We start from the raw sequence: 24,320 nt of genomic DNA, 5'->3' as shown, positions 1-24,320 counted from the left end.
TGCATTGCTAGAGTATTTTCAATACTATTTGTATTCCTCCATCACTGCAGTTGAGACTGTAAGATTTCACAATTTATTTCAATTTGGGGTGGGGTACCCCCCTCAAGTCAATGTTCAGCTGTGGCTTCAGCGTGCATACAGATACAACGTATGTACCAACCTCTGCTTTTCTAAAGTAAGCTGCTTCTGCTCAAGCAAATTAAGCATATGGACCCAGATACTTGAATATGTTTATGCATCCAAAGATTTTGGTTTGTGAAGATATGGGTCACTGCTGCACAGTTAGAGTACTAAAATTAACCTTAAAAGGCAGGAATCTTGCTAGCTAAAATCTGTAATTATTTTATTTTTTTGTACTATTTGCATAAAATCTGTCCTTACTCCATCCTGCAGAAAACTTCCAATAACACGAGTTTCTATGTACTTTACCATTCTGCCTTTACACAAAATAGAGCAAGCATGTGCCAACTGCATAACAATACTAGATTTTATGCAAGTTTAATTTGCTGCCTTTTTTCCAGCTAAGCTACTGCACAATTCACATATGCAAGCTCAACTTCTCCTCCCATCATTTCTTCCTTCCAACTATTGTGGTCCTCTACCATGTTGCACTCAGCAATTCCCAGCCCCATGTCTGCCCCACTTACAGCCCTTTGTTATATAGTTAGGCTTTAGCCCTTTGTTATATATTTAGGCTATTTCTAAGCTTTACCGGTGCTCCTTGCACTCCATTTTATTTTTGTCCTACACCCGCAATTTCATCTTCTGTCACCAAGCCAAGAGATACCTCCCAGGAGCCTGAAGAGCCACTTGCACCTTTCTATGCCTAACTTACTCAATAAACATAAGCCCTGAATTTCACTTGTGTAGCATTTTAAATGCCCCTCCTGGAAGATTCCTGAGCACTGGAGCTATCTCATTAAGTCCCTTAGCATTGAAACAAGCCAGGATTAACAAGCGTAAGGGAAGGCGTGCCCTCTGGAAACCAGCAGTTCAAAAGAACCTCTTCAGTATGGTGTGTAACAGACACCTCAAGGGCTGCAAACTCTTTCTAAAAATAGCTTAAATTTGGATACAAAACACCATTCTAAACAGAGCTTTATTTTGGAGAGCTTGAACTTGTATACAACTAGCTGGCTAAAACGGGAAAGAACTGGAAAAGAATAGGGAAAAGAACAAAAATCAAAACAGAATATGAGTAAAGCAGGCAACGAAGCAACAGAATCAGCCACCCTGAATTCAGCAGTCAATAAACTAAGTTTAGTGTTATACTAATTAACATCCCACCTTTTACCTTCCTTATCTTGTCTTATACAAAGAAAAATTATCTTAAATTTGTTCAAATAAAACTCATTAAAAAATTTCAATTATCAAATAAATCCACCAAAGAAAAAAAAGTGACATCAAAATAAAATCTGCATAAAATCAGGTTAAAGACTTAGCTACCAAATAATACTTGCCAAAATACATGCCTGAACTATGTGACACTCCATGTCCCTACTACTCATGGAGAAGACACATAGTGCTTTACTGATAAGGGCTCTGGAACATCTCTGTGGTCTGATGGGAATCAGAGACACAAAAGAGATCTCCTGCCTGCCTCCTGCTGCTTCCTCTCGAACAGTAACAGCGATAACACAGTCTATGCATAGATAATTTATTTTATCCATTTATCCAATGTCCAAGTAAAGGCGTTCCCAGCCCTTATAACGGGAAAGGAGGCTGAGTTAATGCCATCTGCAACAGCGTGTGAGGAGAGGCGAGCAGGAGCCCGCTTGAGCTCAGAGATGAGCCAATTAATTAGCCGAGCCCTTCCCCAGCTGCAGCAAGGCACCTCTCTCATTTGATGACAGCTTCCAAAAACATGAAGCCATGGGTGCCACTTCCTTCACGCTTGTATTTGCTGCGAGCCCAAGCTGCTCCCTGCAGGGTGACGTGCCTTCTGAACCCTCGCAGCACCGTGGGGCTTTCTATGGCGTTAATCCTGGCTTATCCCAGGCTATAGGTGGCTATACGTGGCTATACGTTCAGGCAGCAGCAGGCAGGACTCAGCCCTGCGCTGTGGGGAGCGCTCTGGCCCCCGTCCACCGGAGCACTTAGCACACGGCTCGTTTGAAACACGCCAGCAGTTCTGCTGAAATTCGGAGAGTCACAGTATGGGAAGAGCCAGATTATGCCCTGAAAACACGAAGCTACATTAAAAACAAGTGCAAAGTGCAATTTAAAACATTAATACAATCGTTGCACTGGATCAGGTAAATAGATCCTAGCAGACAACTTGTTCTACAGCACATTAATAGGGTCAGAGAGCTCTCACAGCCTGCTCATGGCTCAGGTATGCTACTAAGTGGATTAAGCATGAGAAAATGGAAAGTTCAGGAATATCATCCATTGCCTCCAAAACCAGAAAGAAAGGCAGAAGCTGAAATCCGAAGGATGCCTTCAGCTCCTGTCCGGCGGGCAGCCTTCTGCACCACAGTGGACGTGCGTGCCCTTCCCTGCACTGTACAAGCTCGCTATGCCTTTTAACAGTTCCTCAGGTCTGGCAAATTTCTCTTCTTTTTGACACTGACATAAGCAATAGAACTGTATGAATTATTCCCCTGAAAATGCTATTAACATCTCAGCACTAAAATTACATTGTGTCAAGCTACAGACAAAAAAAAGTTGCATTTGCCGAGTAGAGAATATTTTTGTAGACTCTGTTCTTCCAGGATAGGATTAAAAAAAATATCAAGACCACTTTTACTTGTGTGCCTAAATATTAATTTACCCTTCAGATAAGAAAAAAATGAAACCAGTATTGCATCCTACTGATATGATCAGATAACCTGAAATGTGAATGTACCATGATGTACTGTTTTTATTTGAAAACAAATCTGTTTTTAATTTCAAGATCATAAATACATCTGTTGCTCAAATGCATCCGAAACAATTCAAATATTTTTTTGTTACATATGGTAATCTACACCTCAAGTGACAACCTCTGCGCTGGTTATCAGCCTACAGGGACAAGATAATAAGTAACTCCCTTGCTTCAAGAAATATTTTATAACACAAAATGTCACTGCTCTGTAAAGCAGTGCTAGCGTATCTTAGCAAAGCGTTTTACCAGTGGTGTTTTAAAACTTCAGGCAATAGGAGCTGTAAGCTAACAGACCTCCAACAACATACCATTCTCAATTTTGCAGCACATGAAACTGTAATGCTTTCACCACTGTAGCTGAAAGCCACAGCTTCTTTAACACCATCATAAAAAATAAATTAGATTTTTTTTAAAAAAGTAATAAAACATGAAAAATTAATTAAAAAATTAGAAAAAGTCTAATTAGAAAAGCTTTCACTGGTTTCAGTGAATGCTAGTGCACAAAATCTCCCTTTTTCCACTGCCCAAATCCGCATTTATTTTACGAGGTCTGGTGACAAACATTGCTTGAGAAGTGTGGTTCAGGGCTCGGCTTCCTTGTGGAAAGGGCCACGTGCCAATGGTCGCACAGACCTCGTGGGTCTGCACAGCGGGGCTGGAAGCCCCGCGGCCGAGAGGAAACAGGGCACGGATTCTGGGGAGGAAGAGACACCACTACGTGGCCTCGCTGGAGGCCAGCCACGTGGCCGCAGCCTCCAGATGTCAGAAAGAACAAGACGAGGCAGAGGGAGACATCTGCCTGCACCCCATAAGGATGAGAGAAAAGCTAATGAGTGAACTGCCTCTGTGGACTGCATTCAACCGGCAGACTCAGGCTACAGAGGAATTATCTTTTGCCACGGCTGCAGGTGTGGCTCATGTTCAGAAAGCTGACAAACCTTCAGTGGGAGACCAGCAACTTCAGGTTAAGGAGTCATAAATGTTCCAGAGTCTGAGAAAATAGATGGGGGGAGGACTTAAAACACAGGGCACAGTCAAGAAATAACGAGAACAACTTCACCAGGCAGTACTTGCAGCTTCATGACGAAGTGCAGGATTAGCTGAGGAGAAGGGGAGCTACCTGCACTAGAACAGGAAGGCAGAAGGCAGGAGGGGGGACTTGTCGAAACCATGGAGGATTTTAGTCCGATGCAAGAGTGCTTGAAAGCTGTAAGAAAAAGGATGGTAGAATTGCTACTTTTTACACCTAGATTTGTTCATTGTACACAGGAGACTCTTTTAACATCCCTTTCAGGTGCTGAAACACTCCCAGACACTTTGGTGGTTGTGATGCACGCTGTCAGAAGGATGTTTTCAATCCTTTCACAGTGCTGCAGGACTGCTCTTTATAACACCCTTTTTGCTGGTTATTTTTATCAGTTATCACACAGTTAACATAACAGATTGCTGAGCACTGACCGCTTGTAGGAAAAGATTCAGATCAAAGTACCGCACTCTCTGCTCTGCTTCTCCGGATGCTAGCACTTGCTCCATAAACCAGCTGCTGCTAGGAAGTTCTGCATTTGCTTGTTTAAGAGGGATCCCACACAAGTAAGCAAGGCTGTTCTTCAGAACTGATAAGATTTAGCTGATGATGAATCTGTCCTGTTACGTTGCTATGCCGCCACGTCTTACCGCTCCATACATTACTGAAGCAATCACCCTTCTCCAAGCCACCACCTGCTTCTGTGAGCCACTGCTTTCATACACAGGGAGCTTGCAAGGTGAGCTTCAGATACCGAGCTGCTCAGTATCAAAGGGCCATATGATCTATTAATATATTTATCAAATTCCCCATTTCTATTTCAAAGCTGCTGCAGAATCCAACTGCCCTCATCACTAACAGCCTCCTTCCAACTCCGGGCCTACACTTATACATAGTTTATAGCATTTGGTCCTGAATAAAAATTATTCTTTGGTTTAATGACAGATGGTCTTCACTATTTTCTTTCAAGGATGGTGAAGGCCAAAAAAAAAAAATCCAACAAATTAAATTTTGTGACACAATTAAAGCCAAACAAGTTTGAAAAGCAACTGGTGGCAACAAACAAAGCAATAAACACTTCTGAATATGTAAATACGTCCATCAGTAAATGGGAGGGGGAAACCGCATCCTACAGGCTCTTTCACCAGCAAGAACAAGCACTATAGTGACTGAAAAGGCCCACACAAAAGCATAGACACACATGATGCACAAACTTCAAGTCATCACAGCTGATTCATGCCCTCCTACAGAAGTATTGAAGAGGCTGCTGTACAGGTCAATCTGAAGAAAAAAATAAAAAAATAAATTGATATTCTTATTGCAGTCCAGTGTCAGCCTCCTTTGAAGGTCAGTTGAGTCATCATTTCCCCACATTATGAAATACAAACAGGAAACAAACCCAAGTTCAATCAGAACTTACTGCATGAGCACCCCTTCAAAGACGATTCGAAGCAACTGCTCCACTGTTCCCTCTGAAAGTCCTGCCATGTTCCCACAGCAGGTGGAGGCTCTCCGTGAGCCAAGCAGCGAGGGACACAGGAATTAGTTGTTGGCAAACTGTGGGAGAGGAGTGGCACCAAAGCAGCACCAAATCTGGACAACATCCCCATTGCACTACCCCTGCCAGTGCCTGGGAGACACAGCCCAGGCACTCCCCCATGGAAAGCTGTGCTACAAACCATGCCTTCGAGGCACCTCTTCCCATCCTGCTGCCGCTGCTGTGTGACAGATGAAGGTGCCACTGCAGCCTGGGATGCTTTTTAGGCAGGTGCATTATCAGACAGCTGACCCAGACAACTAAAAAAAAAAACACATGGAAGGACATGGGAAAGATCATGCATCACAGGCAATGCATGGTGACACCAACAGCCTTCCTTTCGGGACAGGCATGTTTCATCATATCGTACCTCCCCCTACCCACTGCTACCCTTCCGCAAGCAGCGCGAGACGACTTCGTTTTCTGGAATAAAGGTTACATCCAAACCCACTTTTACCTCACAAAGTCAGTCCAAAAAAACCCACTAAGGTTAATAATAACTGTCCTCCTGACCCTTCTGAAAAGGGTGATTTTCCCAGATCATACTGGACATGGTTCAAAGAATTATAGAATGGAGATAAATAAAAACACACACAGTAGGCAGTTGCTGTAATAATATTTCATGTGTGACCCACAAAATGTGTCTGGAAAAGACTCACAGAAGGAAAAACAATAAACAGAGAGCTCAGACAGCTAATTAACGCTGCTAATTCAACTTGCACCCTAACATGCCACTTACTGTCATCTGTATTCAGCCAGGGAATAGATGGCTACAGTTCTCAAGCGCTGCTAGTAAATTATTTTCATGGTGCCCTTTCCCTCATAAAGAAACCACCACGGTGACAGAAGATGCTTGTGCTGCTTTCTGAGGGAGAGGTTTCAGGGTGGGAGCGCTCCCATCCTGAGAGGTAAGTAGCAAAAAGCCTTGGACAGCAGAAACTTTGACTTCCACACAAACGATATTTCATTTCAAACTACTTATTTTTTTCACCCTTTTCGCAATGCCCATCTACCCATACCCCTCCATTATTCCTGATTTCAGCTCTATTTTTATGCCTTAAATATGTGCAAGAGCACATAAGCTGGCTCCTAAACCGTCTTGCTGGTCTTTGCCCAGCATCTCCCCTTAAACCTATTCACCTATTCTTTTGCTGGATTATGAATTTTAACTTAACCATATACTCCATAAATAGACAACAAGCCCCACAACCACACCGAAAACACATATGTAACACTAGTTTATCACTTGTTAGGGTAGGCTATGAGATACATGCTCTCCCCAGATCCCGTGGATTTGGAGAACTTTAAGAGAGTGCAGAAGAGCTCTGACAAACCTCCTGCAGACATCACATAAGTGAAGCAGCCTCCTGCAAAAGTCTGCTCCTCTAACCTGTACATAATTTTCTTAACTGCAAAATTTCCCATCTGCACAGCAGCAAATACAAAAGTCATAATTTATGACACTGCCGAGTGACTTTTCTCTGAAACCTCAGTGTTAGCTTTGACAGTACAGTTACTGTCTCAAGATGGCCGGCCTTCTTTATTCCTTGCCTTTTGCTCCCCTCAAAGCCTGTCCCTTCCGATTTCCCTCCAAATGCAGGCCATCAAAAGCAATGACAGGCTTTTCCTAACGAGTTTGTGCCAGGGCAGAGCAAGCACCCTCCTCTCAGCGGTTGGGGGTAGCACCACCTCTGCAGAAATGCAGCGGGATACAGCCAACAGATGCTCATGGATTTGGGAGCATGAATCAGACATGGTCAAGGAATTTTGAGGCTCTTAATTCTTATACTTAGCACAATTCCCCCGATAGACTGGGTGGCACATGGAGACCCACACTGTACCAGCTACAGACAGGTTACGCTGGAAACACTGCCCATATTAAAGGGGGCGGAAAAGTGATCAAAGAGGTTTATTTTTATTTAGTTTGCATAGCAGAAAACTCCCTTTGGGAAAAACAACATAAATTTTAAATGAATTTCTTGGAAAAGACCTATGGATTTAATTACTGTGGAAAAAAGGATTCACAGAATTTAATCTTAATTTTGGGATACTAGAAAACATTAAAGAGAGTTTGGGAAACTTGCAAAGAAAGTCAGTTTTCAAAAACATCCTGCAATCTCCCAGGTAGAAAGAACTGGTGGGAGTGGGAAAATACATTTGGAAGTCAGCAACATCTGCACTGTTTGGGCATCAGTGATGGGCGGGAAGGGAAAGGGGAGCAGCTTCAGTGAGGAATGGCTCTTTCTCAAGCCTGGTGGCCCAGTGTGCTCCTGGGTGGGATGGCCAGTCCTGCAGCCATTAAAACATTTCTGAATTGATTTTTCACCTCTCACCAACAGGAAACTGAAACGTTAAGGATTAATGAAAGTATTTGACAAAAATACTATAACTATATAGTCCATCATGCTTGAATTAAATTATTGCAATAATAATTACAGACTGCGCACAGGAAGATTTTTGAATGCACTGTATCAACATACTTAAAACAAGATAAAGCATTCTCAGCACCAGCATAAACAGATTATGACTTTTTTTTGCACATGGATACTCGTGCCTTGCTTTGGCTTTCCTCTCCTACATGACATATTTACAGAAAGCGAGAGGAGAGGCAGGAGAAAAGTGAAAGAGCTTTACTTCAGTCCTTCATATTGTTGGGACCTTATCAGTAATAGGCCACTTCATAATCATTAATTCAATTCAAAGTACATAAAACACTGAGAGCAAAAATAAAAGTCAAACATAATCAAAAATTCTGTCAACAATGATATGGCACACAGAAATGTGTTTTAAAAGCAGCTGTGCAAAACAGTTCACAAGCAAAGTTTATAGCTTTCTTTGAATTAACCAAAGAGAGTAAATGTTAGCAGTCTCATACAGCTCAGCAAAGTGATGATAATATGACAGGACTATTTATCCTCTGAAATAACCACAACTCTCCAGGAACAGCTGAATTAGCCTGTACCTTATAAATGGCTCAGGACTACAGACTTATGTAACAGCAGCGGATGCATGCAGCCCTCCACTGGGTAGCATCAGAGTCAGAAGCTTCACCTTTCTCTAAGCAAGCCAGTAGACTGGGGCTGTCCACCAAAGGCTGGGACCACCATATGATGCCACTCTATGTGGCATTACCATGGGCCCTCTAAACACAGAAATGAAATCCCCCCCTTCTAAGGCCATATCATTTCTGAAATGGTGAAAGCTTCTCTGTGTTTGTCTTTTTTGAGCACCAACTTGATTACACCCAAACACAATGGAGAGAAGTTCCTAAATCCTGCAAGATCACTTTTTTTTTTTTTAAACAATCCATCTTCTTACACACAATGTTAATATACTGGAAAAAAAATAATAGTGCCCTCAATGTACACTACAGGATTATAGCTATTGTTTTATTTTAAAGAGCTGTTCTTCCTTATTGTGCCCATTACAGAAAGCTGACAAGATTCTCATTAAAGAAAATAAATCCATTTTGAATTGTTTCTACTCCTGTTCTGGTTTCAAAAATTTGTACTAGAACTTTAAGAAAATGGTGAGCCTGGGCTTGAAATGTCTCAAGCATGTAAATTTTCCAAACAAAAGAAATCTAAGAGTATTGCTGCTCCAGAGCTGACTCACATGCAGAGCTAAATCATATGCATGACTATTTTATGACCTTGCTTGGAGTCAACACAAAGTCAAGTTGCACTGCAATTTACATTACCTCCAAACTTCTTTTGGCAAGAACAATCCCTTGATAGTAACTAGCACTATTCTTTTGAGACCTGATTTTCTAACACCAACACCTGCATTCATTTAATCTGAGCTTTTCAGACTCATTGGCATCACCTGCTGCACACGCTAATGCATTGCTCCAGGCTCTTGTTGGAAAGCTTGTCTGATGCCTCAGTTCTCACGGGATTTGCCACTTTGCAGCAGATCCCTCACTTCTTTTCCCTCTCCCTTGAGCATGATCACACCCACAAACCTTTTGAAAGCCTTCAGCTGCTCTTTGATAGCTGTTTTATAGACTGTCCAACTTGGTAATTTCATGGTTTTCTTAAATGAAAAATGTTCTCTCCTACCATTCACGTAGCAAAGCCAAAATATCAACAACCTTTCAGGAAGCAAGAGCAGACCATGGGATACTTTAAACACCTCTCCTATGTTACTGCAGTGCTACCTGTTTCTACGTGGAATATTTTTTTCCAGGCTTTTGAAGTGAAGCCACCTGGAGGAGGCAACACAGGAGGGGCTCAGCTGTGCCAAGCCACAATATAGCTTAGAGAAAGAATTAAAGACCAGCAGACTATGGCACTGAAATGTAGTAAGAAGGTTATTATGCAGGATGTAATACAAGCTGAAATCTGGTCAGGGTAACCCCAAACGGCACTTTCTCTTTTATTAGTACAAATGGTTGAAGCCTTGCTGTTACTTCTCATCCAAAAGGTTTCAGCTTTAGTGCATGGCACTGATTAATTAGCACTATACAAGAAGGTCCTGCATAATGCATAGTCAACCCATTAACTTCACTTGGCTGACGATGAAACTCAGACCGTAGGTCCTGAAAAAAGCTATATATTCTCCAACGGGAAATAATTTCTACACCACTAAAATGTCCACATCGCTGTTGTGAAACACTGACTACTTAACAGAGCTCCACTACATTCATTTTACTTAGGAGAGGAAATGAAGAATGTCTAATCCATGGAAAACTAGATGAATGCACACATTAAAATTAGTATTGCTCTCACCAAAGGGAGAGTGAAGATACTAGAATTAATAAGTATTTGGAAAAAAGCTACCACAACGAGTAAACATAGACAAGACTAGTGTCGCACTATATTGAAGCACCTTTTTATTTTTACAGTTGCTCCTGTGTAAGTTGGCTATGCAAAAGATGCCTAACAGAGGCAAAGTTTTTTTTTAATAGTTCAGCTAGCATAGTTAACATGAAAGGCAATGAGCAGCACAAGCTTGTGCAAACCAGAAAAAAATATAGAGAAATCACATTGTACAAGCTAATTAAATGGATATTATTGATATACATTGCACTTTTCCTGTAACAAATAGAAAAAGCAGGAGATGGTCCTAAAAGTCTTGCTTCTCCAGATACTATTTTTTGCAACCTCCTATTTTTAATAAATTTAACATTATGCTTATATATGGAAGGGAAGCAGGTAGAATACAGCACTGCAAGCCTGTTATTGCTATGAATGTCAAACCATCAGGCAAACAAAAGATCTGAAGAACAACACTGATTTGGTTTAAGTGCTGGTATAATTGAAGACTTTCATTTTTATTGTGCTACATAATAACAGTGGTTAAAGTACTGTATCTCCCAGCCAGAAAGATTCTACCGTTTAGAGAGAGCCTTTGTGCACTTAAAATGCAGAGCCATTTGAACAAGCGCAGTAGCTCAAGAGGTGCAATTGCCATAGCTCCAACAAAATAAAGAGAACTATAGGAAGCACAGAGCTCTTCATGCTTATCTTGGCCTGTTTTTAAAATAGGAAATAACAATATTGCATACACAGTCAGCTCCAGAGGGTAATATATCCTCTTCTAAGATAAGTATCTAAGGCAGATATAAGAGAAGAACTGCCTCCTGGAGTCGCCTGCCTCTCTCTATTGACAATTGAGAGATGCCAGATGAATCCTATTCTTATTGTCAAGATCTGCGTAATCAGAGGTGCACAGTAATGGATTCAGAACACAGATAAAGCACGCCATTTAAAAAATGGTGCAGGTTTTATTTTAAAGGAGAGAAATTACTTTCCAGGTTTGCTCATCTCTCACAAGAGGATGATCCTTTCTTTTCCCCTGAACCACTCCTTTTTTGAAGTGTTTCTGTATAATTTATTATTTTCTTTTGTTTATATATGAGTGCATGTCTATATATATTCCCTAAAAAGACAAGTTAATGACATCCAGCAAATTAACAGCAATAGCATATAATAATGCTTAGAATAAATATGATGTCTCACTAAGCCAGTGGTACCCATTATTCAAAACCAGTATCCTGATGTATCTAAATTATTATTTCCTTAATATTTCATCATGACAAAGAACTACTTTTGATATCAATTCTATTCACAGCAGCATTTCATCAAATAATTTAGAACAAAAATTAAAATTCTCCAAAAGAAAGGCCTACCCACAAAAAAATTTAGCCCAAATGAGTTGCTGTAAACCACTGTAAAATGCACTTAATGCACAGAAAATGCATTTGTAAGACATGATTACGTAAAGCTGTAGAAAACAGTATAATACAAAGGGAAATAAAATGAGAGGAAAGCTGAAAAAGAGAAGTGTTACATCGTTTTATGAAAAGCAGAAGTTAAACTTTAACAGAAAAAAATATTAAAGATTAAGTTGCTTTTGTCAAAAGCAAATCCACAAAAGACAAAGTCTTTAAGGTTTTGAAGATTTTATGCTGCTTTACTTCTATGTTAATTTTCTGACAAAGAAGGGTATCCAGTAACATTTCAGTGTAACCAGGGAGTCCAGAAAAGGGAAAATTACCTATGAACAGTACTTATTCTATCAAAGTATAACTGCTTCACTTTTAAAAATCTGTACTGTTCTACTTTTCTAGCAGCAGTTCTGATCTCAATGAGATATTTCTGTTCCAGGTAATAGACTGACAATATCTACATGCTTTTATTGACAACAGTTTTTTAAAAATCATATAAATTTCTAAATAAATTTATTCAGATTTAATGCAGAGCTCATCTAAAAGCAGTTGATGCAGAATTGAACTGTGGATGCCTGCTGCAACAGCATGAATTAAACTTATGAAACTCATTCCTCCCCTTCTCAAGCACTTCATTAGTCCTTTCAAACCCTTAGATTTTGTTTCTCTTAGCTGAAATATGTAAATTGCTTTTCAAAAGCTGTGTCTTTTCAACCAGTGTTTCCCCTTTTCCCTATTTCTACTGTTGCTAATGTCAGCTAAAAGAGCGTAATTAAAGTGAGAGGAGATATAGGAAATACATGCATTTGATCAGTGGGAAGTCACAGAGCTGCAGTGATTCTTACCTGATTATTTTTTAAATTGTGCTTTGCAAAGCTACTTTTTGATTGAGTCTCAAAATGATTATATGTTTAATTCTGGAACATGACCTTATAATAGTTCTCTGCTGTTGGGTAAATTACAGGATAACATTAATATGTTACAAATAATAATAGAAATAAAGTGAAAAACAAACCCATATCTCTCTACAGAGGTAAAGTAGGGTGGCCTATGTTGCTCAGCAGCTCCATCAGTGACCTGCTGGGTGCCAAAAGGTCCCACTGGCAAACAGGCAGCAGACATCAAGTCAGGGAGTGCCGCCGTGGCTGGCAGCAGAGCCTCCAGCCAGGCTCTTACTCACCAGAGGTTGGAGCCAACAAAAACCTGATGACATTCCTCAAGAAGTGACAGGGTGGGTCTGTGGCACAGAATAAGCCCAGGTGGGAGAGAGGACACGAGCAGAGGAGATGGGAAGCTGCGCATAGAAAGGGCAGAGCCATGTCTGCCTGCACCTGGGTGGGTGATGGTCACACCTGGGGTGGGGGGAATGTGCCCAGGGGCCTGACAGCCAACTGCTGTCTCTAATTATTCATGAGTATTCCAATTATTTAGATGACCAGAAACATTTTTTGCTGTCAGGCTTTTATTTTTTATTTTTTTATTTTATTTTTTTCTCCCTGATTATCAAAGGACAATTTTCTTCTCCTGAAGTTGAGGCCACACAGCTTTTAAACATCTCAATATTATCTTATTTCAGAATTATGCTCATATAAAAATCTAGTTCCAACACACATTTATGTAACATAAACCTCCAAAACAATAAGCAGAAAGGAACTTTGCCTGCTAACTACAAAAAAACAAAGAACAAAATGATCATTGCTCTAAGCAGTAAACCTTTTTTGGTCTTTTTTTTTTCCTCCTCCCTAGAAGTCTTTATTGAAACCTTTCTGTGAGTACCTCTGAGAGTTACCAAATTCAGGCTTCTCAGGGATGCAGGAAGCACTGTGTGGTATGAAAGTGCCCACCAGACTGTGCAGGTTCACAGGAAACTGATGTTTAGGTTTTGTTAAGAAGAAACGTAATTCCATTTTCTAGTTACATTTTTAAGTACTTAATCCTAGGAAACTCAGGGGTTCTAATTTTCATAGTAAACATTTAGCACATTTTCCAGCTAGGTATCCAAAACCGTCCCAAGGTATATGCCCCAGATATACCCCCCACATTATTTAACACTCTTTAAACTCCCAAAGGTGAAATTAGTTACACTATTTAACAGGCTGCTGTAAAGAAAGTGTAAGCATGCAGCAGGGGCGATGCCACACGCGGTGTCACCACGTGCCCCCTCCTGCCAGCCTGGCTGCCCTGAGAAATGATGACACAAGCACAGCAGCCTTAAATTTAGAGATTGTAGTAAGCAAAAGTCTGAGGCGAATCATCAAAATATAGTGACCACTGGGTCCTACTTCATGTAAAAGAGCTTCCGCAAAACTCGTCTGTCACCACTAATCAAGAGAAACCCAAGAGATATAGTGAGGATGCAATGGCTGGCATCGCCTGGCCTCCAAGCCTGAACACAAGTGATGCTAGTCAGATCACCCGGACACATCTTTTGGTGCTGTGAGCATGCTGCTGTAAGGACACAAATGGGTAAAGTCAACTTGATTTGGGATTACCTGAAATAAAGCCATCTCTCCCTTCCAAAAGATCTCTGAGTTTGTTGCACTACTTTGCTGCAGCTCAGCAAGGTTTAATTTGGATGGGAGGAACCGGTGCTAAGGCACCAAAGGCAGTTCCCCATGGATACTGCTCTCCTAGGTCACACACCATCTAAAACACTTCCAGCTTTCCAGGAATCCTCCCCTAGCAGACTGATAATGGGCTGGATAGTACTGTACTGTGTCTTGGTTTTTGACTGGAAACTTTACCTTCACAGCAGGAAAATAAAAAAAAAAACGGGTCTGCAGCACATGTAGAATATTCTTACGTCACTAACTCTTTAAGGGGAAAAATCTAGATTAATATTCCAAGAACAAAACCAAACATTTTTACTAGCTTTTGCATATGCCTTTTTTACCCTAATAAAATTGGCAAAACCTTGGTCTTTTGTGGAAAATGGCTGCCATTGCATTATTATTCTATCCTTTAAAATATCGTTTATAGCACAGTAGAACAACTAAAGATTATTAATTCACTGGATATGTTTTTATGCAAGTTTGCTGGGACTTTAAAATAAGCACTTTAAGAGCCTGGTGCAGTTAAACAGTATAGAATTTAAACACAATACTAGCATTACCATACTGCATCTTCTCTTTCCAAATATGTTTACTCATTTACTTTTTTTTTTAATGCATAAATCCCCTGGAACTAGTTACTTGGCACTAATTCAGAAGAAAATCACGCAAAAATGCAAAGCTAGAGAAACTGAAGGTATTTCACCGTTTCCATTCAGATAAAGCAATTTCTTGCAGCACTTAATTTAAAGCCATATCTTACTACCTTCACATTACTGGGACACTAGTTAAGAGGAAATAAAATGATGCACTGCTCCGTTGGCTAGCACATCAGTCAGGACAAACTGACAGAAAATGGTTAGTTGAGATTCCTTGCCAATAGAAAATCCTTAGCAGACAGCACATCACCAGCAATTCCTCCTATGTTACTGAACTGCTTTAACCAATAACTAACTTTGAGGCGAGTTTCTCTGTGTTTTTTAAAGCTGCTTTGGCACAAGACTTTTTACATAGGGTAATCCTTCACAGTATCAGCTTGATAACGAAGTACGGAGGAGTGTGGGAAAAGGAAAGGAAAAGGGTAAAGGGGAATCCTAACTTTATTTGAATGTTACATTCAAATGCACAACATTAAAAACCTAGTTCAAATTCACCAGAATCAGAGATTTTAAAGTCAAATGCTAACAATTATTCATTTGTTTCTGTTTATAAGCTGCAGGCATCTCAGTTCAGGCTGTATCTCAATAAGATTGTGATCACTAGAATAAATAATGCATGCTGCATTTTGATTCCTTCCATGTACCTGTTATGTCATTTATTCTGGCATCCAAAGGAAGCCCATGAAGTGTTCAGAAAGCCCAGCTAGCAGTTGGCATGGCAAAGAGGACAGATCCAGATTCAGTGAATGCATCTTTGTGAGCACTGATGGAGTAACGCCCCAACCAAAATCAGTCTACAGAATACTGAATTTCCACAAGAAGAAAGCAATGGAAATAACAAAAAATGGATTGGTTTTAATACTTACTAATAATGATTTACAGTTCAAAAAATGGAATGTTACTTCAGATACAACACTGTGAACTGCAATAAGCTATCAGCACGGAGATGCCAAAACTAGAGTTCAGAAGCAGAAGTATCCAAAACCCAAGCTTTCCATTACTTAGTGTTGGTATAGGAGATTTCAGTATGCTTTTTACCATAGATTGTTTCAAGTGTTTTGAGCTGAGAAATGCATCTGCAATCAAGATCCAGGGCTAGGCCTTTTCCATGTTTTGTTGTTGCTGGTTTAGTATGTGGTGGGTATTTTGTTTGGTTGGTTTTTAAGTCGGGTAACAGAACTGTAACACCACTGAGCAGTTGCTGATGTTGTTCCTACCAGTTGTCTATGTTACATAACACTTCAAAATACAGCTTATAGGTCTTCGGACTTTGGGGTATCTAACACAGTTTTTTTATTGAGTTTCCTACGCTTATTTTCAGAGTGCCTTCCAAGTAAGTTGATGAGACTATGTACTTAAAATTCCCTGGTAATTCTTATAGTTTAACATATGGTCTGATCTACTTATCTTGTTTGTAGATGTCCTGACCTTTAATGTTTTATATATTCTCTTTTTAATTATCATAAATGTCTCCTAAACAGCACCTGGCATCTGCTCTTCACAGCTTTTTTTTGTCCTCCTGTGCTGACTTTACATATTCAGTATTTAAAAAAAAACCCTTTAAATATTAAAATACCATATGAAGTTTCTCAATATACAGGAGGCAGTTCAGATTTTGTTTGACTTTTTGTTTGTTTTTAATCTCAGAAGAGCTGACCGTGCTTTTCAGCCACAAAAAAAAAAAGCCAAAATTGCTGTCAGCTGGTCTAATGCAAAATGAAGTTACAGTGGACAGTCAACATCTAGATGCTGATGTATAATTTTGTATTTCCAGTACTTATAAGTCTTTCCGTTTCCTTTTCAAGTAACTTATTGTATCTCACCACCTCCTCTAAAAGCCTGACTTCATCAGCTTAATGTGTCTTTCTGCAGTAGGTTTACCTGGTCTAGCTACTGGAGTATGAGATTCAGGAGCAAACTGGAACTACTATTATTATCTTTATTTTGCAGATTCTAAATGTCTATTGCTGCCTTGAATATTCCTTCCTCTTCCGTAGGTTTTGAATTCAACAAATAAGGACTACTTAATCTCACAATAAAATTGCTCAAGCTACTGTAGTTAGTAGAGATAGAAAATCCTCTAGCATTCGTGTCATGTGTGGCAACATTCAGTTTACTTCCTGATGCCCACCTTAGATTTAATCTGGTTAGAGGGAAGCTCTGGGCTAAGCTTCTGGGCTTTTCAGAACCTATGCTGAGTCATGAGTGGGCATGATAGTGAAGGGGAGACCGAGACGGCCTTCACACACGTCCTCTCTTTGCTTGAAGGGTATGACTGCAACAAGAAGTGATCTTGATGAAAATACTGCCAAAGCAAGCATTGTCTTTTTTTTTTGTTGTTTTGTTCTGTTTTTTTTTTTCCTTTTTTTTTTTTTAGTTGTAAGGGCAATGTAAAATGACATTTCTTAAACAAGAATTTAAGACTGCATCACTATTTTATCTTTTTTTAGTTTGGTCGTGAAGGAAACACTGTGGACTGTATTCTGTTGGTGGACACAGGGAGCAATTGCAGTATAATGTGGTGCAGCAGGCCTCTGGAAAAGGAGACCAAATCCTGTTTGCACATACAGGACAGACATCCTTTTCTCTGTTTAAAGAAGTTAGTCCTTCCAGCAGACCTATCACGAAGTTATTTCATCATGAATCAGTGCACATTCAGGATGCAAAAACAGACTCAGAAATGCATGGCACATTGCTGATAAGGAAGAGGAGAAAAGAAAAGGTCAAGTCTTTGAAGCAAATCAGCTCATTCGACAAATAAAAAGCCTGGTTAGGGAACAATGCAGAACTCGATGAATACCCGGGGAACTGCTTCTCAGAATCAACAGGTGCTAGATAACCCATCAAACAGTATCCGCTTTTTTTTTCCCCCAATAATTTGCCGGTAGGAACAAGTGAGGTGATGTTTTCCTTTCTATTTATCTGGTTCTCCGGTGTCAGAGTGGTATGGGTAGTACCTGGGAGACATGTCATTTGAAATGCAAAGCCAGCTGCAACTGTAAGAGAGGCAGGCGGAAGATGCCTTCCAAAGGATGAAAAAGGCGTGCTATATATCTGGCCATTTCACTGTGTAAATAACTTACTTCCACCAAAAATAACAGTAACCAGTTTCGTTGGCAAATATCCCTATCCATTTATACGGGATATTTAAACATGTCTTTCCATTATCAAGTGTAAACACATCTCTGGAAACTGTATTGCCTCTGTGTCACTTCATTACAGTACTTAAGCATATCATAAGAATGGCTTTGACTAATGCCATTAATTTCCCTCTTCTGTTCTCACGGCTTGCATCTCTGCTTTTCTCCGTACTTTTGCATACTTCTAAGGACTCTGAAATCTAGAACAGGAGTAGAAAAGGAGGGATACATTTCATGCAGGGAGTGTCACATCTTTTCTTTTAACTTAAACCCTAGCCACAGGCTTAAGGTAAGAAACATTTACAGATTTTAACAAAGTTATTCAGCTATTCCTGAAAATTCAGTACCAATCTCAAATAAACTTTGCGGTAAGAGCCTAGTCAAAACCCTCAAAAGGGAGAAGAGGGAGACAGATAGAACTTTAACCTCAAATACTTAACCTGATATTTGGGCAGGAGACTGGGCTGCTATTTCTGGTGTATTAAAGAGCAGTCAGTGGAACATTATGATATCCAAATTTGGTTTGTCAACGTTGAACTTGTGTTTAGCCAAATGAACAACTAGTGCTTTGGATCTCATTATTGCATGTCTGGACACTGTGTAAATCAGAAGTGATAGTTCAGTTATACTATGAGGAGCCTTGCTTTTAATATTATTGTTTATACAATACTTAACATTGCTCACGAATACTACAAGCAGAGTAATTGTAGGCACAAAATACAGACACAGTTCAAAAATAAAACCGAAAACTTCTGTCTAAATATTTTCTCCAACTTATTCTTTGTGTTTTGAACTATATTTGTAACACAGCTACAGAGAAGGTAACACATTGTGATGTGTCTGATAGTAAAAAGAGCATTCCATTCAGCTTGAATCTAATTTGACCTAAAATACTACACACTGAGATAAAGACGCTTTCAAGCTGAAGGGAGAGAAAGCATTTCAAGGTGTGTGTAAGGATGTTTGCATAGCTCCAAAATCATCTAAAACGAGAAACATTCTTGTAAGGTTCTTTTTTAAAGTTCAGCTTTTTAAAATATCCTCAAACAGCTAAAGATCTATTTTCTATGCATACTGTAAATAAACAGTGCTAGGCTAGTCCATATAAAAGCAATGTGAGTACTCCCCAATGCAGCTTTTCTGAAGTAAATGTCAAGTATTTAATAGGTATATGTAATACAAGAACAAAACTCACCATGGACAAGGAAAAGAAGTATATATCATGTTTCAGATGACTGTAGATCATCCAACCTGTAGCCCATCATACCACGCACTGCTGAAAGATTTTGCCATAACCACCAAGATCTAAAAAAAAAAAAAAAAACAGAATGATAACAATGAAATAGTGAAAACTGAGTGCTCCCTATTTAAAATAAAATTCTCCATTTCACTGTTTTTTAAAACATACTTTTTTAAAGACAGAAAAAGCCTGCTGCACACCATCATGATCCAGCAATAGCTTCTCTTGAAATCACTGCAACATTTTTTGCTCAGATATTTCATCCGCAGTACTTTTGAAGGTTTTTCAGCTTTCAGACTTTTCAGGATTCAGATTATTTATTCATTGTTGTTTTATGATAACGGTTTTATGCATTTTTACTCAAATCAGTGGTTGCGAGAGCTAAATACTTTATTTTCCTTTTTGTGTTTTTAAGCAGGAATTCACATTGCCAAACTGCGCCAAAGCACAAACTGCATACACACAAATTAACTAAGTGCAGGGAAGAGCAGAGCTGCCTGACTGGGGCTGGCACCCGTGCTGACAGGAGGCTGACGATGCCCACACTTCGCCTAACACTCAGCACGCTGCTGAACTTGGGTAACGAGCACACACCAAGCAAGGAGCATTCCTCTTCTATCAACAGCAACATCGTATTCATCCCGATCCTGTTTCACTACATGTGAATGCCAGAGCAATGCAAAGCTCATTGGAGGATCTGATTTGGAGTTGTATTTTTCAGTCCAGCTGATGTGCTGTAAGGCAGGAGAGGTGGGCTCTAAGCCAAGTGGCTGTACAGCTGAGATACAGCTGATGGATTTCACTGAATAATGTGATGCCGGCACAATCCTGATTCTCCAAAAAAAATCCTTAGAAGAGTGGCTTGAAAAATACTTTTAGAGAACCATTCTTCCATGCTGCACCACAGGAGGTGCAGCAGAAACACTGACCCGGAAATTGAACAAATCTGGGATTTTTTTTCATTCAAAGTCAAAAAGGCATGGGAGAGGTCTGACGATTTTGAAGCATCCCATTTAATTATTTCCAGATTTCAGGAATTTCTCTTGAAAGAGGCTTTTTATTTCAGTTGTATTTTATTTCAAAACTGAGGTTAAAATAAAGTCAAGACTAAAGTGAGTGTGTGATCAGAACACTAGTTGGTCTTTCACAGAACGTTTTGAAACCAGGGGGTCCAAAATACACTTTTAATCAGATACAGAATAAGATTTCAAAAATCTCTTTCAAGCAGGGTTTTATGTTTTCCATGGAACTGTGCAGATCTTTAAAACTATGAAATTGATTTTCTTTTCACCTTTAAAGGGAAAAGCTTAAGTAAAATGAGTGTAATTTTCTGACCATTTTCCACAGATTGTTTTTGTCTGCATCAACCACATCTTCCTTTTGCCCCCCTACAACTAAACTCTGTTAACAGCTGGAGGGCAGCTGCATGACCCCTCCAAACACTTCACCCTTCTGGGCTGCTTTTCTTCTCTAAAAACCTGTTTAGAAACTCGGAATTACAGGCTCTTCCAAGCCATACAGAAATTTATGGAAATTGAATGGGTAGAAAATGTCACCACATTAATTTACTACAACCAAATCTTCTTACCCAGATTTATTTTACAATGGAAATAAATTTTTAATTGACATTAACATGAGAATATTTTATCACCATGGAGACTTCTGTGAAAGTCAAAACAAGCATGCTTAGACATTACAGTCCCATCCAATCACTGTTGATGTGTATATTCTTCTAAATAAATACTTTCCTGCACTCATTTTCTAAGGCTCTTTCAAAGGATAAAACTACATATTTTCAACCAGGGCCAGGCTTTCTGCAGGCTCTCTGCAACTTTCAGCAGATCCTTCACCAGACTGCTTACTGCTCATGCTTCTTGTGTCCCCGCTGTTTTTCAGCACGAGGGAATGGGAATTGGGGAATGTTTCATTCCCCGAGCCAGGTCTGTCTCCCCACCCATTCACCCCCTTGGCTACAAAACCAGCAGCGCTGGTGTGAGGGATGGGTAGCATGGGGGCAGGCAGGCACAGAGGAAAGGCTTGGCCTGGCTCCGCGTGTACCCAAACACGCTCATGCCCCTGTTTTGAGAAATATTGCACCTCTGAAGACAGCATTTCTATGTGTACAAGGGTATTTTAACACAGTGTTGCAAGTTCACAGCTTTGTTATAACATGTCAATGTACTATACAGTAGAAACTTCTAAGATTTACAGCTAACTAAAGGCAATTAAATTCAAATAAAATGTGGAACATCTGACACAGTCAGTTGGGGTCCTTCTGTTCACCGTTTCCAACTCTGAACTCACGAAAGGGCACCAGCCTGGCCTTGCCAAGACAAAGAGGTGAGCAATGGGGTAATCAGATTTTCCCCTCAAGAGCAACCTTTCTTGGACAGGATTAGATCTCAGGTGATTAAAGTACCAAAACAACAAACAACAAAAAAAACAATAATAATAATTTAAAAAAAAAACTGTGAGGAGACAACTGTCCTCTCTCTTTTCTTTCCTTTAAAAGATAAAAAATTCATGCAATGACTCCGAAAGTCTTTTTTGCTCTGCTCTCCATCAGAGCAGCATCTTTCCCCCCCATTTTCACAAACTTCACGTCTTTGCAATGTGAGGAGCTGTAGGACACAGAAAGCAGACTGCACAAGAAACAGGGTCCAGCCAGACAACAACAGTCCCATTATCTTCCTGAATAATTGCACCTTCTTTAATAATTCCAGCGTTGTGACTTGTGGTAAGCGCGTGGCTGTACTTCAATGGAGTAGTAATGTTCACGTGATCGAGCCCTGCATCTCAAATGTGACAGAGCTGACTCACTACCGTGAAGTGCAAAGTCACTAAAACATTTTAACAGAGGCCCCTAAGCATCATTTAATCATATTATTGAGGCCTTTACCGTTCAGGTGGGAAGATCTGCAGGGCTAGATGAACAAGCTGCTCTTATGGATGCTTTAGTGACCAACTTAAAACTGAAAATGGCGTTTATACAGTCTGCTGACTGCCTTTATCCTTCAAGAAGACATTTACAAAACTGAAATGATGGAAGTTTTGGCATTCCTCTGTTATTCTGACTGTCGTAAAATTAAACAGCATAAAAGGACTTTCATGATTTCACATACCGTAAGAATACGAAAGAAAAATAAACCTTACAAGGATGAACACCATTATTTGAGTGTGCATGAACAAATAAGGTAGTATCCTCAGTACAGAGGCTTTTTAAAGATGCTACTAAACATTAAAGTTACTAAACTCTGAGACTTCTTTGCTGCAGTCATTTAAGTCATTTTACAACAATAGTAATATTTTAAGCAGGTGTGGGGTTTTTTTTGGTTTTGTTTTTTAAGAAAAAAAGGAACTAAACCCCCAAACATACGAAATGCCAGCAACTATAAATCTGCTTGCTGTAGCCAGTCGTGGCCTGTTGCCAGCCAGCACATAGATGGCACAGCGAGGGTCTGCTTGCATCTTCCCTGATGGCCGCACAGCACCTGGTTGCAGCTCTGGGTGCACGCGCCCGTGGGGAAGAGTGCACTCCCCGCGCACTGGCAGCGTGCAGCCAGCCCCACGGCTCGAGCAGGGGCTGGCACCGGCACCTGCCTCCAGCAGGACAGGCAGCACGCGCCGATTTTAAGGGCAGAGAAATGCAAAAAGATAGTCTCCAAGGCTGGGGTCAAAAATTTTAAGCTTGGATTCACTTAGAGCCACCTTTATACCACTCCTACGCCTCGCCGCTGCCTCTGCAAAAGCGCTTCTAGAAAAGGGTAATTTCTTCACTGTCTTATGCAGCCATGTAAGCATCCAGATGGAACATGAATTAGCAATTGATTTCATTAATTAGAAAAGTTGCTTTGAATGATGTAATCATTATTGATAGAAGTAGTTTTCAAGGTTTGTTCTCTATCAAAATCTGTGCCACCATTTCACTAAGGGTAAGCCTTTTTCCAGCAAGCAACCTGCACTGAAAACTAATCAGAAGCCATGGGTTTAGTGTGTGTATTTCACAACCTCTGCAAGACTAATCTTGAAGAGCTAATTGCAAATGCTCAGCTGACACTGATAACATTCAGAGGCCCTCCTATTCTCTCCACCCAGGCCATGCACGCCTGCTCGCTTGCTGCTCACCTCCAAGAGCAGCTCACCCGTGCAGCCTGCTGTGCCGTGGCAGCTTCAGGAGCTCAGCATGCATCCCTCCAAAATACACACTTGCCTGTAACATACATCAATTTTCACTCATCAGAATGCATCACAGAGGAGATCATTTTATGTAAATGCAACTCTACGTCGAAGCATACTTCTTGATGCCCTTTCTTTCTTTTCTAAATTGAACCGTGGTTGCTGCCTGGCAGAGCGTTAACAAAAAGAAAGCACAAAAACGCAACAGCCTCGTCAGCTCCACGCTGTGCTAACCAGAACACACCGCGTAAATGTGTACGACTGCTAAGGAGCTTTTATGATAAACACCCAACACACAGCTCGTTTTAAATCACTGATGATATTCAAACTGATCGCTATGTATATGATTGTCCTTATCTGCGTGAAAATGTCTCATTGGGTTTTGTTATGCCACAATCTGCACTGATGGCATGTTAAATGCCCATTGATTATTATAACACACTGAAGACTAACAATATATTAATTGTGTACAACAGGAAGAGAAACTGGATTTGTCCCTTTATAATGAACAAAACTGGATCATATCCAGATGACTGCACATTTTGGCCCCTGGCAACTCTCGTAACTGTTGTTTTAATCAAACTTTGTTTTATGTTATGAATATGCAATGGTTTAGATCCGTGGAGTAGCCTGTTATTGCTTGAAACCCTCAAGTTTGTTTTAACAGTGAGACCTTATAACCACAATGCCTAATGAGTGCTGATAAAGTGCTTTTTAGTCCTTATACAAACTCTATTAGCCACTGACCTATTTTCAAAGTGTAACCAATCCAACTCACTCTTCCAACAACAAATCTGCTCCTCAGAGGCCAAAGAATATGATTTTCCATTAAAAAGCTATTTTCCAAAGAGAACAAATGCCCAAAAAATGTAATTAAGCTGTAACTAGGAGCACAGTTAATTAAAAGTGCATCTGGCAGCATGCATTGTTCAAAAAATCTCAATTTTCAAAGATTTG

General features: G+C 40.1%; 1 protein-coding gene across 17 annotated transcripts in view; it reads right to left on the bottom strand.

The window, feature by feature from the left end:
• The window catches only part of CHRM3 (cholinergic receptor muscarinic 3), a 282,178-nt gene that overhangs the window by 181,373 nt on the left and 76,485 nt on the right, over positions 1-24,320 (bottom strand). For 6 of the 17 annotated variants that reach the window (XR_014582643.1, XR_014582644.1, XM_083831947.1 and 3 more), the window contains one exon: positions 19,143-19,252. The exons of 3 other annotated variants lie outside the window; for them this stretch is intronic. Coding sequence is in view for 3 of the 14 variants with exons in the window: in XM_083831952.1 (XP_083688078.1) it covers positions 12,780-12,918 (139 nt within the window). In the remaining 11 variants the exon portion in view is untranslated. 8 more of the 17 variants (XM_083831952.1, XM_083831959.1, XM_083831945.1 and 5 more) reach the window with 6 other exon arrangements.

Source organism: Anser anser (assembly GCF_964211835.1).
Source record: "Anser anser genome assembly, chromosome: 3".
Lineage (NCBI taxonomy): Eukaryota > Metazoa > Chordata > Aves > Anseriformes > Anatidae > Anser > Anser anser.
This window is presented reverse-complemented; position numbering and strand designations above follow the sequence as displayed.